Raw genomic sequence first — 14,094 nt, forward strand, 5'->3', positions numbered from 1 at the left:
CCCACCAGGGCTGTCCTAAAGGTGCCTCCTACAGGACACATCAGAGCTGATGGCCAAGTGTTGGGGAACTTCCCCAGAGCTGGTTCATGGTCATGCTAAGCTTGAAGTTGGTCATGGTAGAAATATTTTTATCAAGGAAATCAGAAATCAGGCATTTTTAAAAAATTTTCCTTTTGAGAGCTACTTTTTAAATAGTTAACAGCATACTCTTGCCTCCTGTTGTCACTGGTCTGCCCTTTTAACAAAGAGAGGTGTAACGCTTTGACAGTGTCTGGATAGGAGAAAATAAAACATGGCTTATCATACCAATTTCTCTGTGCTTCCATTTGCTTTTCCTTAAAATGGGAATAATGATATTAAAGTCATAGTAACACTTATATTATAGGGCTGTGTTGAAGAGGAGATATAAATACACACATGTCTGTAACACCCAATGTATGCAGGTACACATTGGTCTATAGTCTTTGTTGATGACTTACCATATCCAGACATACAGTGTGTATGTGCGTGTGTGTCTAGTTCATTTTGCTGATGGATCATTACCCCAACATTTTCTAAGTGTTCGGTGTTCACTTTTATGTTTTACAGAAAATAATATTGCCTTTCCATTATTAAGGAAATATTTTTTAAAAAAGAAACTGTTTCAATAACATTTGAAGCGATAGTACAAGTGATTCAAGAACATGGCAACATTTGAGGAGGGGTAATAGGACTGCTTCAGGTGCTAACAGCTTTGCACAGGGGGCAAGGTGGGGTTGACCAATAGGGAGGCAGAAAGGTCCCCGCAGAGTTGGGCTAGTTTCTTCCTGGAGGCCTGCCAGGGCTCTGCCACCAACTTGAAGACCCTGGCCAAGTCATTTCCCCCTTTTCTCTGAAAAGCAAGGGCTGGCATTGGAATAGCACTCATCCGCCTCCCATACTATCTCAGTGGGAGGGAATGAGTTTTTCTTCACAAAGCTTTGGAGAAATCAGACACGCCCTTCTTTTCACAATGAACTAGCAGTGAAGAAGGCATCCTAGGCTATAAGTACTCTGCAGCCACCGTGGCCACCAGGGTGACCGTGGTGCTCAGGGAGGTGATGCTGTGCTCATGGGTTGGAGGAGCTAGTGAGTTCATGATGTGAAAGCTCCCCTCGGTGCTGATTCATTCAGACATCCTGGACTGGGCAGCCGTCTTGTTCCTGTCCGTTGCTTGACTTAAATGTCCCTTCACACCTACCCCACCCCAGCTGGGTAATCACTTCTCAACGGGTAGATGACAGTTCCTCCAGGAAGCCTCCTCTAATGCTGCCAAGATGAGTATCATGCCCATCACTCTGCGTGCCCCTCACTTTTCTCAGATGGCATTTCACTGACTGTTGGAGGTAAACATTTCTTAGTCTTTACCCTTTAAACTCTTTGCTTCCTGGAGATAAGCTCTCTGACCTGTTCACCTTTCTAGTCCCGGTATTGGGCACTCAGTATTATGCTCGTCAGATATTTATATGAGAGGAGGGGCCGTGGTAAGAAAGAGAAGTTTGGAGTTAGACTACCTAGCTTGAAATAATAATCTGCTTATTGGAGGTATTCTTTGGGCAAGCCATTTAATTATTCCGTGCCTCAGTTTGGAACAAAACAGCGCAAGGCTTACTGAGATTTCTCTAATTGTAAGCTATTGTGTTAATGGATGTGATCTTGCGCTCTGCCTTTACTCATTAATCCTTTATTTCTGACTCCTGAAGTTATGGCATTGTATGAAATTGTCTCGAGGTCTATTATTACTTTTTATCTCATTCTGGTGAGTTCAGGAAGGACACCGATCATGTCACATTTCATCCTGAGTGCTCCTTGATGGCTTCCGTCACACAAGTGTCTATTATGAGTTTAAATTGGGATTAAGCAACCCTATCCCCAAATCATTAACAGCACAGCAGGTGCCAGAGTACGCTTGCAGAGGATTTGGCACCATTTAAAGACAATGGTACCTTCCAGCTTTTCCTAATAGCTTTACCAGGATTGTAATCTTCTAATCCTCTGGGTAGGTATTATTATTATAGTTACTGTTATTGTCGTTAGCTGCCCCCCCCCCCATTAGACAACTGGCAAGTGTCGTTTTTTTTTTTTTTTTAACTAGAATTCAAATTCCCGGCAGGCCAGTGATGCCCAGAAGAAATGATTGCACACATCTTGGGACTCTGCCTCATTTGCACTCAGGTCAGGGGTCTTGACCGTTCAGGTCTAGCCTACCGGCAGCCGGGTGTCTTTGTCACAAGCAGAAAGTCTCCTTTCCCTGAGCAGTGTTGAGGCTGGGGCCCCATGACTAGACTGAGCCCCCGCTTTGGTATAAAATGGTCCATCTGCTTCCTCACTCGCACCACCCCCGCCTTCCCACATACCACCGTAGGAAGCTGTGTGACTGCTTCTTTGGTGCTCCAGGACTTTGCTAACCCCCTCTGCAGCGGTCATATGGCTTACTTCTTGGCTCGTTCATCTGACCTTCTGACCAAAGCCCCTCCAGGGTGGGGACCATGTCAGCACCCCCCTCATCATTTAGTGAGTGCTCCCCATGTTCTGGCCACTTTACGTGGGTCTTGTTTCTGAACCACCCTTCTGCCCAGAGAGTTGGAATGATCCTTGTCACTTGGCAGAAGATGAAACAGACGCCCAGAGAATGCCAGTCTGACTTCCATCATGACAGGGGACAACGGGAGAGCTGGGATTCAAACCCAGGCTTTTCTGCCCCTACAACAGACACTCTGCGGCGTTGCCGCACTCCTTCCTCAGCACTGTCCTGACCTCACCAACAGGAGGTGTCGTGCGTGTGACGTGTGTGCTATCAACACTAAGTAAATACGTGCACTGGCAATTCAGATGTTTTAACATTTGGGGATCACTTATCAAGACCATTTGAGTTTTGCTTTTGAAGCCTGCCCCGGGCCTGTCCCCACACTGGGATGAGAAGAGGTCCTGGCGGAAATGGGCTGGAAAGGAGGGTGCGACTTCCCGGAGTGTGCTGCCCTTCCAGGGAAAGTCGGGCGTCATTCTGAGCTGGTTCCCTGTGTAAAGCTTCTCCCCAGCTTCTGAAATGGCTGCTGCAGGCATGGGCTCCTGTATTCACCCCTAGGGTGGAGCCACTTTAGGGGTACAGAGTCCTAGGGATTGATTTGAGCCCAGGCAAAATGTGGCAAGCAGATCAGATACCACTTGCTTTGACAGCAGGATCTGGGTCTGCCCTGACAGCTGGCTTCACTCAGCCCGTTGACTAGCCGCCCCCGCACCCCACCCCCTCCAGTGCCAATGACTTTCTTGCCTTCCTACCCTGAGACAGAATAGCACCACGAACCCACAGGTGAAAGGTTCTCCACCTCATTATGAATTCCTCGAGCCACACTGTTGCTCGTGTGGCCCGAGGAATTATTTTCCCATTTAATTTAATTCAGCAAGGCTTCTCTGTCTGGGATCTGCAGTGAACATTTTTTAAAAATAATTTTTTGAGAGGGAAGAAACACATTTTGCCATGCTGAAGGTAAGCAAAAAATGTATTTGACACCTGAGGTAATGGGAATATTTTTTTGGCCCATCCCTTTCTGAATCTCTTCAATTGAAAATGGTATTTTCACTATATTCTGCTCCCCAAGGAGCTTTTCATAATTTAAATCTCCTGTTCCACTGTGCATTTGGAATGGGAGCCCTGACACTGTCCCGATTATGCCGTACAGACCGGACACCACGGGGTTTCTCTCCGGGGGCATTCCAATTTTACTCACTCAGTATTAGCATCCTGGCCGAGAGTTGCACTCTGCACCCTGAACTGGATGATCCCTTCTGACGGGTTGTGGCAGTTAAGACTGTAAAAAATTGGGGACATTTCCCTTCCCATTCTCAGGCCTAAATTTCAACACACACACACACACACACACACACACACATTAAAGGCTCGTTTCCTCGTATGGTTCAGCATAAAGTGAACTAGAACAGATCTTTACAGGGGCAAAGAAAGAAGGGAAAAGAGAGACCAAGGCAGAGGAGAAGGAAGAAGAAAACAGCGGATGCATGCACCCTTTACAAGAACACAAGAGGGCTGCATTAGCAGACACCCAGACTTGCATTAGAAAGAAAAAAGAATGTGAGAAAAATGAGTGGAAGGGATGGAGAGAAGGAAAGGAAGGCAGGCAGGCAGGCAGGAAGGAAGGAAGAAAAGGGAGGGAAGAAGGGAAGGAGGGAGGAAGGAAAAAAAGAGTCAATTTCTATTGCTGTAGCCCAAGCAATTTTTGGTACATAACATAGATACAATATTAGCACTAAAATCTAAATGAAGCTTGCAAAATAAAAGAACCTATCACTAGCCCACTGGCTTTGAGTCCTCAGACCAACTTCCTTAACTCAAGTTTCAGGAAATGTCTGGTGTTGTTCATATACCTGATTATGAAAAGCAGTGATTTTGTTTTAGAACCTATTTCAGTGGACTTTTTTCTCTTTCTTCCTCCTTTAAAAAAAAAATTGCAGGACATTTCAATGAAAAGGAAAGCCGATGGATCTTGGCCTTAGAAACTCTGTGTAGAAGACGTCTGTGTCGTCCTGTGAGCACGTGGCAGACCTGTAAGTAAATGCTCGACCCTGCGTGATGAAGTGGATGGCTGCAGACCGGAGGCAAAACAAGTAATTGTCTCATTTCCGTGGTGATTTGCTGAACCGGTGGGACCATGCCAGAACGGCTCGTGCAAATGCTCTTGGATCTCTGGACCCCTTTAATGATATTATGGATTACTCTCCCCCCTTGCATTTACACGGCTCCGCTGCATCAGTCTCAAGTTGTGACGAGTGGATCCCGTTCGGAACTAAACAGGCTGAGCGAAGAACAGCGGATTTTGAACCGCTCCAAAAGAGGCTGGGTTTGGAATCAAATGTTTGTTCTGGAAGAGTTTTCTGGACCTGAACCGATTCTCGTTGGCCGGGTAAGTTTTGTTTCTGAGATCCCCATTTCAGGATCTGTCCCTTGTCTTTCCGTCTTAACGTCAGGCATGTCACGGTTGCTGACACACTTAGCTGTGAGTCCTTTTGGCCAGACGGTTTGTTCCTTTACCTATTGGCTTCCTTAGGAATATGAGTAATCTCGTGGCAACAGTTCTAAAGGGAGACAGGCTGTTCTGGGGAGAAAGCTCGTCCCCTCTCCCATGCCTTCCACTCCATCATAAGCACAACAACACTTGTGTAATTCACACACAAATAAGATGTTCTGTCTCATTTCATACAAGACACCTCTCACAGGGCTCGGAGCGGTATGCGTTGTTTCCTCTTTGGATTTATACCACCTTGATTCTTAAACTGTTATTTTCTTTCATTTTGTGTTGAGGCCCTGTTTCTCTGACTTTAGGTAGAGTGTCTTCCTTCTGCGTGTTAGTGTTTTGCTGTGTCACTCATTAACCCGGGATTAAGAAAGGGAAATTTCTTGCCTGGAGACTTGACAGCACTTTGTACCGTAATTCGATAAACTTGGCAGTAGGGACTGCGTTCGTTCACTGTCAGATGGAATCCAATATATAGAATCCAAATTGTACTGTAGTGGTGTATGCGAGTGCATGTGTTAGACTGGATTTACATTTGTTTCGTTGTTGTTGGCAGGTTAGGCGAATGTTTCTGGTGCAGATCATTGCTGCCTGCTTCCCAAAGTCACACTGTGGTTTACCAAAGACCCGGCGTGTTGATTCCTCAAAACTGCTCATGAGCTTCTGTTCGTTTTGACACACACCAACTTTGTAGGTAGAAGTCCAATGACGAGCCTGCCAATGGCTGATTTTCCTGATAAGTCACATTTGGAAGTGAATCCTGCCAATGGTTTTCATTTGCCAAATGCAGTGATTTACAAGAAAAATAGGAAGGGAATTAAATGTTGATCTTTAAGACTTCAGTTAACTCTTCATGTTTTGCTGGGAGCTTCTGATTGCTTTTCTGCTCCTGCCTTGCAAAGTAAATTGAGCTTGTTCCGGGGGTTGTTTTCTCATTTCACATAATTCTCCTTGGGCAGAGGAGACCTGGGTAAGATCTCCTTACGTTCAAAGAACATTTATTGAACCCTTTCTGTGCTCCCAGCACCCTTTCCGGCACACAGCAATGCTTCCTGCCTTCAATGAACTCACATTCTGGCCAGTACTGGGTGTTTTCTGTAATAGTGTTGAGTACCGTTATAAAAGCACTTGGTGCATTTAATTCTGTTCCAACAATAGTTCCTTCCCCCCTCTCTGTGTACATGTGTGTACCTTTATTTCATAAGTCCAAAAGGCAAAAATCTCTGAAGGAACTTTTTGTATGCATGACACAAAATCAGGCGGCAGAAGTGACTTGGAGCTATTTAGAGTCATAATGCATCCCAGCAATGCGACTGTTCCTATATTTGCAGCGGAAATGTGTATGTGTTCGATGACAGGGTGCTGCCCCAGACCCGACGGAGGGTGTTTCTTACTGTATAGTTTTTATAGTTTGACGTGTTTTGAAATGTGAAAGATTCTGAATTCCGAAGCACATTTGGCCCAGTGGGCTTTGACTACAGACTTCTTTTTTTCAAATTAATTAATTAATTTTAATTGCTTTATTGTTGTTCAGTTATAGTGGTCTGCATTTTCTCCTCACCACTCCGCCCCCACCCCAGCCAAACTCACCTCCCTCCCTCGCTTCCACCTCCCCCTTGGTTTTGTCCTTGTGTCCTTTATAGCAGTTCTTGAAAACACATCCCCCCCCACCCAGTTCCCTCCCCTCTCCCCTCTGGCTAAGTGTTAGGTTGTTCTTAATTCCAATATCTCTGGTTATAGTTTGTTTGCTTGTTTCTTTTGCTGATGAATACAGACTTCTGGACCAGCATCTTTTTTTTAAAAAAAATAAATGCAGGAACTAAGACTTCGATGGGTTAATAAAGCAAACCAAGATCAGAGAACTAGTAAAGGGTCTGAGTTTGAATTGAGCTGGAGATTCCCAAAGCCATACTTTTACCCACCGTGTGTATCCTATTATACCTTAGTCACTAGCTTCCACGTGTTTAAACTATAATTTGCACTTAAGAGTTACTGAGTATTGAATGTAGAGTCCTTATAGTCTTAGGTCCTGGCTAGTGAGGCCTTCTTTAGGCAGCTGGAAGGCACATCATTTCATACCATGTGAAATTCTGGGTAATTCCAACGTGCCTAAGCCATAGACATCTTTTCCCTGTTTCTACTCGTTAACTCTTTATGGAGGTACATCATCATACCAGTGGTATCTTGTATAATATAAATAAACAAGCATGACATTCCCAGGGGAACTTTTCCTTTTTTATCTGAATAGAAGAAGTCATTAAATTGGGTTTTGTTTTAGATTCNACCCTCCCCCTTGGTTTTGTCCGTGTGTCCTTTATAGTAGTTCTTGAAAACACATCCCCCCCCCAGTTCCCTCCCCTCTCCCCTCTGGCTAAGTGTTAGGTTGTTCTTAATTCCAATATCTCTGGTTATAGTTTGTTTGCTTGTTTCTTTTGCTGATGAATACAGACTTCTGGACCAGCATCTTTTTTTTAAAAAAAATAAATGCAGGAACTAAGACTTCGATGGGTTAATAAAGCAAACCAAGATCAGAGAACTAGTAAAGGGTCTGAGTTTGAATTGAGCTGGAGATTCCCAAAGCCATACTTTTACCCACCGTGTGTATCCTATTATACCTTAGTCACTAGCTTCCACGTGTTTAAACTATAATTTGCACTTAAGAGTTACTGAGTATTGAATGTAGAGTCCTTATAGTCTTAGGTCCTGGCTAGTGAGGCCTTCTTTAGGCAGCTGGAAGGCACATCATTTCATACCATGTGAAATTCTGGGTAATTCCAACGTGCCTAAGCCATAGACATCTTTTCCCTGTTTCTACTCGTTAACTCTTTATGGAGGTACATCATCATACCAGTGGTATCTTGTATAATATAAATAAACAAGCATGACATTCCCAGGGGAACTTTTCCTTTTTTATCTGAATAGAAGAAGTCATTAAATTGGGTTTTGTTTTAGATTCATAGACTCGGATGACTAAATTCACTTCCATTCTTTGAATGAAGTACTAAAGGCATTCGGCATCTTTCATGGCTTAGTAACACTCAAGAAAATCATGCTTCTTTGAATGGCAGAAATGTTGTTAATGAACCCTCGGAACTTTGAAATAGCCATAATGCTCTTGCATCTTCATGATTGATTTTATGAGTTTTTTTCTTTCTTTCTTCTTCTCCTTCCTTCCTTCCTCCCTCCTCCCTTCCCTTCCCTTCCCTTCCCTTCCCTTCCCTTCCCTTCCCTTCCCTTCCCTTCCCTTCCCTTCCCTNATGGCAGAAATGTTGTTAATGAACCCTCGGAACTTTGAAATAGCCATAATGCTCTTGCATCTTCATGACTGATTTTATGAGGTTTTTTTTCTTTCTTTCTTCTTCCCCTTCCCTTCCCTTCCCTTCCCTTCCCTTCCCTGCCCTGCCCTGCCCTGCCCTGCCCTTCCTCTCTCCCTCTTCCTTCCTTCCTTCCTTTCCCTTCCTTCCTTCCTTCCTTCCTTCCTTCCTTCCTCCCTCCCTCCCTCCCTCCCTCCCTCCCTCCCTCTCTCCCTCCCTCTCTCTCTCTCTCTCTCTCTCTCTCTTTCTTTCATATTTTAATCACCCAAGGACATGATTATTGATTTTAGAGAAAGGGGAAGGGAAGGGAAGAGACAAAAAGAAATATTGATGTGAGAAAAAACATTGATTGGCTGCCTCTCATATGCCCCTGACTGGGGACTGAACCTGCAACCCAGGTATGTGCCCTGACTGGGAATTGAACCCACAGACTCTCAATGCACAGGATGACACACCAACCAACTGAGCCACCAGGCAAGGCCAATGAATTAGCTCTTTTTCTGCTCCCTTCCATAGCTAATTCCCAAACAATTGCTAAATCAGAGTTAAACTTATTTTCTGAGTGATCTTTTCCACAAATATTTCCTATCATCCATATTTACCCCTTAAAGAAAAGTGCTCCTGAATTATTACAGTTTAGCCTTTAAGGATCTTGGGTTGTAGTGAAGCCAAAAATACATTTCAGGTGGCTGCTTCTGATTATGAGGCAGGCTGAGCTGTGGAGGTGAGCGTATCAGGGTGCCCGTGGGCGCTTCACAGCACTTTATCTCTGGGCACGCTCTTCCACACCCGACTCTGAACCACTTCATCACGGGGCTTCTCCCCAGGAACTGGCTGAGAAGCATTGGTTACTTTTGAACATACCTGCTCTTTAAAAGGCCCTCCCGTGAATCTCAACGGCGAGGGCCTTTGGCCCGGCAGACTGAGTTCAAGCTCAAGGGCAGAGCAGTTCTTGAGTGATTGGCTCTTCACACATACCCTGACGTCCTCCACTGTGTGCTTTTCCTGTGTTCGGTGGCAGCTGCACGCAGAGACAGAGCTTAGCCTTAGAGACGCACTCTGCAGAGGTTTCAGTATTAGCTTTGCTGTTTACTGCGTGCTAAGCTTGGAAAAGTTACCAACGTGTCAGGGTTGTGCAAGTAGGATACATAATAAGAGTAAATAAAATACTGTATGCATGGTGCCTGCACGTAATTATAGCCGTGATTATATTAATTGTGTGTGTGTGTGTGTGTGTGTGTGTGTAGTTGGAGTGGTGGACAAACTGAAAATTATATCACGAAGTGAGCAAAGCCCTCTCAATTAGCCCTGGTTACTTAAGGGTGAAGGGGATTTTCAGGGGTGTCCTGAAGGATGACTCTCACTTATCCTGGAGGGGTGGGGTGGAGTTGGAAGTCAGGTGCCCTAGCTGGACAGAAAGGTCTATGCAGTGTCACAGGGGTGGGGGCAGGACTGCTGGGGGGGTCCCTGGGTCAGAAGCAATAGGAAAGCCTGTGCATTTCCTATTGAATGAGAATGAAGTTGAAGCTGAAAACCACATTTGTAAAGAAGCCTTCCCTGTCCCATTCTGTCTGAAATATGACTGACCCATTTTCAGTATTTTATATCCTTTGACTGTGCTTTATTTTAAATTCTTTTTGGTGACCATTATCTCATATTCTCTATTCTTTATCTTGTTTATGATTTTACTAGAATGTGAATTCTACAAAGAAAGGGTTATTTGTCTCCTTTCTTCTTCACTATATGTCCCCAGGATCTAGAACGTGGCCTGCACACGGGAAGTGCTCAGTAAATACTATGCACGAATTAACGAGTTCATAATGTACCTAAGCAATGGAGGAATTTGCAAAAGTAATATAAATTCCCTCAGATTTAGTGCAAATGGCACTTTTCAATAAAAAGAACACCAATGCGTTGCTTTCATGCTCTCTCTTTCTTGATAGTGTTTTTACAGACCAGCTGGGTAGTTTAAACATTGTTTCCATCTGTTGAATTTAAAAGTCTTCCATTGAGGAAGTGGCAGTCAGCAAGTTGACTTACTAAAACAACTCTCCCTGCGGAGGCTGCAGGCTGCCTTCTATGGGGACTGTCCCCTTACTAGTGGCCGACCAGTGGTGGGGGGGGGCGGATTCCATTATCTTCCAGTCCTTCTGCAAACTTACCCCTCGCGTGTATAGCCCCAAGTACACCGGAGTCTTCTTTCTGAAATTCTGCAAAGCAAATACCAGCCAAATAGGCTCCAGTTCTCTGTAGAATGGGGCGGTTCAGAGCCTGTTCATTAGCATATCCATGCCTAGCATCCCACATGGCCCAGGACCTCCAGCATTGCCGTTCTCTGCCAACAGGGCCAGAGATAAGCTGGTGCACTGAGCCCTTTAGCTTGTATGCTTATTTGTTCTGCTTTCAGGTGAGAGAGAGAGAGAGAGAGAAACCATGGTGGTTTTTATAAATCTTGCAACTGAGACCAAAAAAAGTATCACCGAGATAAAGTGTACATGGGCTCTTTCATAGCAACAGCTTGAGAGTGTCCCGAGGGCCCTTCACTGGGAGCCACCAAGATGGTCCCATGAGGCATTCAACAAATGTTTGTTGGGCACCTACTACAGGCTAAGCATTTTCACCTAGGGATTCTCAGGTCTGAGCAAACAAGTGCATACCCCCTGTCATGGAGCTCATGGGCTGCTAGGGGAAGATGGACATTGCAAAAATAATTGCTAAAATAATTGCAAGAACAAATATCACATTAACACAGAGGTGAGCACTCTGAAATGGAGCAACAAGGTGCTGTAGATGCTCATACAGTGGAAGCTGTCCTGTTCTACGGATAACCTGTGAGCTGAGCAGCCATAACCAAGTGGATCAGGATGTAGGAGTAAACAGAGAGAGCGTTCCTAACAAGAAATCACGTGTGAGAGAGGCTATGTGAGCAGCCGAGAGTGGGTCAGGGTAACTGGAAGATGGAGAACTAGGGTTGGAACCTTCAGAGTCACAGTGGAAAAGGTAGGCAAGGCTCTCCCGGAGACCTGGCTTCTTTCTTTTTTCTCTGCTACAAAGTAGCCAGAAGAGAAAGTCACAGGGCTCCTCTTGGCCACAGGCCTTGCCCTGTATTGAATAATTATATAGCGAATTGCAGAATGGTATTTAAGACACGCATCCCTACAGAGTGTGGGGGGGGAGCAGTGTTAAAAAATGCATAACATCTATCAATTTGCAGTCCAAGTTCCTCCAGCTCTCGTTCTGTGGTTGTGTGATCCTCAGTTCTTCCGATTGCATTATTTTGAGAAAAAACGGGTTTGCTGTCGAGGTGGTCAGAGATCTGTCATAAATCCTCTCTTACATAAATTCCTCCGCTCCGTTCTCCCCTTCTTCCCTCCTACCTGGGCTTGCGAACAGTTCCTTATTTGGATATAACTCTCTGGATGGTGCTGCCACATCTATTTATAATTCTCTCCCTCCAAGGCACTGACTCATTTTCTCTCTTTAAATGTGACCTTCTAACCTCCCCTCTCCCCTGAAACTTGGAAATCATTTGGGTGGTGCTTAGTATGAAGGACACAGGATGCCAAATAATTATACTGTATTACAGTTTACGGTGTCAGCAGCCGAGAGGAAAATTGCATTTGACATGCCATTATTTTTGCTGGCTGTTTGCATGTTCAGAGCACTGGGCTTCACAGCCACAGCCAAATTGTCTCTTCGGCCTTGCGAGAACAATTCACTGTCAGTTTTGTGAAGCTTCTGCCTACTCAGACAGAGCTTTGTGCACCAATAATTTGGCAGGGATGCAAGTCAGCATTGCGCGTCTCAATCTGGCCCAACAACGAGGTTTGCCTGCTGCTTGCCCAGTGTCCCGCGTTACAAACAGCCGGCACTCCAGAGCTGTTGGAAATCTTTCGATGCTGATATAAATAAATGGAATAATATGAGTCTTGTAAGTCAGCAGAAACCCTCACCACACACACGTGCAGTTTATTAGCTGAGTTTCTATGTGAGTCCAGCCCCACTCATCCCGTAGTGAGGCCTTCCTGTAGCCCAGCCCCTCGGCCTATTCCTCTCATTCCCTGGCATGGGACCAGGTGGGAGTGTACATAATCTTTGCTCATCTCTGGAGATGCCCTGAAAACTAACTCACTCAGGCTTCTTAAGAAAGGAGTCCTGCATTTTTTTTGCAGGTTCTCTTAGGGTCATCTCATTGAGGCAGGTCGTTTTCCAACTTGAAGCAAAATGAATGTAGCCATATGTGTATGGGTGATTATGGAAGCTTATTTTATGAATAAGTGGTAATAAGGTAGTCAGTGTGAAAATAAAAGAAAATAGAGAATTGATTCCTGGCAGGGGTTTGAAGCCAAAAGTCACAGGGAAGAATTGGGCAAACAAATGGTGAACATCTTGAAAGAATTTTATTGTGTAGTCACATGACACAATGGTGTGAACCATTCAAAATTATTAGGATTTATAGCCTGGAAACATGATTGCAACAGAATAAATGTCACAGGCAAGATCTAAAATGTGTATAGAATATAATTTAAAAATACAAGGGCGATATGAACAGAGTACCTGCTGCATATGTATTTATATATGTGCACCTGCATAAAATATGTATATGTTCAAACATTTACAAAAATAACGAACCCCTATGTGCCATCGCCATGACCATCCATAATCAACCCTCTTCACTATTCTATTTTTTAATTACCCACCTATACTCTTGATTTTAAAAATTAATGTAAGCAGAATCTTCATCATATCTATAACCATTACATACTGTTTTTGGTGTACAAAAATATCAATTGAAAGTAACTTAGGATCATTACAAAAACCCAAATGGTGATTATATCTAATGAATAACTTATATTTAGTTAACATGCATTAAAAATAAAATGAGTTAATTCCTGATATCGATTCATATTAATAACTATACCACAAATCAATAAAGTGTAACCTGTAAGAAAGTACACTAATATATTAAAACTTTTTCCAATACGTGTGATTAGATTATCAGGTACTTTTGCTTCATGCTTTTTTCTTGCATTTTATTTCCTAGGATATGCTATTATTGCATTATAAAACAAAATAAAATAGAGGAAAATAAATGACAATGTTATATTGTTCCATTTTCTTCAAATCAATGAAATCTATTCATAGCAAATTCATGGGGACCATTATTTAATGTGAAACTCATTTAGTAAATAGAATCTTTATTTTTTAAAAGTACACCTGTAATATACAGTTGGAAGGCCAGTCTCATCAATTCATAAATTAAAGTGCTAGAAAATGTAACCATTTTTGTGGAGGTGTGAAGAGAGGAACAGCCACAGCCTAGCTATGCGGCTAAAGGCAAGTCAGACGATTCTCATTATCACAGGACAGCCCATGGAATAACTGGAAATGATTTTATTTCTGGTGTGAAGTGGAAACTGTCTTTGGAAACTAGTCGGCCTGCATGTGGTTTGTAACCTTTCAGTACATGAAAAGTTATTTATGGAATTATGTTATTAAGAAAGAGAAATGAGTTATAGTATTGGCTTGGCTATGTGACTTTAAGACAGTAGTTCCTTTACTATTTCAGCATTTTTTTATCTGAACATATTACTCCCATTTGAATTACTTTTACTCCGGTCCACACCCGCACCCCCACACACGCCCACGCACTTTGGCATTATTTGCTCGTGCATCTTCTTGTTTCTGGCTAAGTCTCCATGTGTTTTGAAATACGGAGAAGACAGTCTTGCCAA

At 43.6% G+C, this 14,094-nt stretch overlaps 1 protein-coding gene across 1 annotated transcript in view; it reads left to right on the forward strand.

Annotated features, from left to right (window-relative positions):
- The window catches only part of CDH8 (cadherin 8), a 339,116-nt gene that overhangs the window by 10,359 nt on the left and 314,663 nt on the right, over positions 1–14,094 (forward strand). Inside the window, exon 2 of the mRNA XM_037041593.1 lies at positions 4,486–4,934. Within this exon, the coding sequence (XP_036897488.1) occupies positions 4,683–4,934 (252 nt within the window). The 5' untranslated portion in view covers positions 4,486–4,682. The remainder of the gene's footprint in view (positions 1–4,485; positions 4,935–14,094) is intronic.

Source organism: Sturnira hondurensis, unplaced genomic scaffold, assembly GCF_014824575.4.
Source record: "Sturnira hondurensis isolate 20B ecotype Veracruz unplaced genomic scaffold, ASM1482457v3 Scaffold0003090, whole genome shotgun sequence".
In the NCBI taxonomy this organism is placed as follows: Eukaryota; Metazoa; Chordata; class Mammalia; order Chiroptera; family Phyllostomidae; genus Sturnira; species Sturnira hondurensis.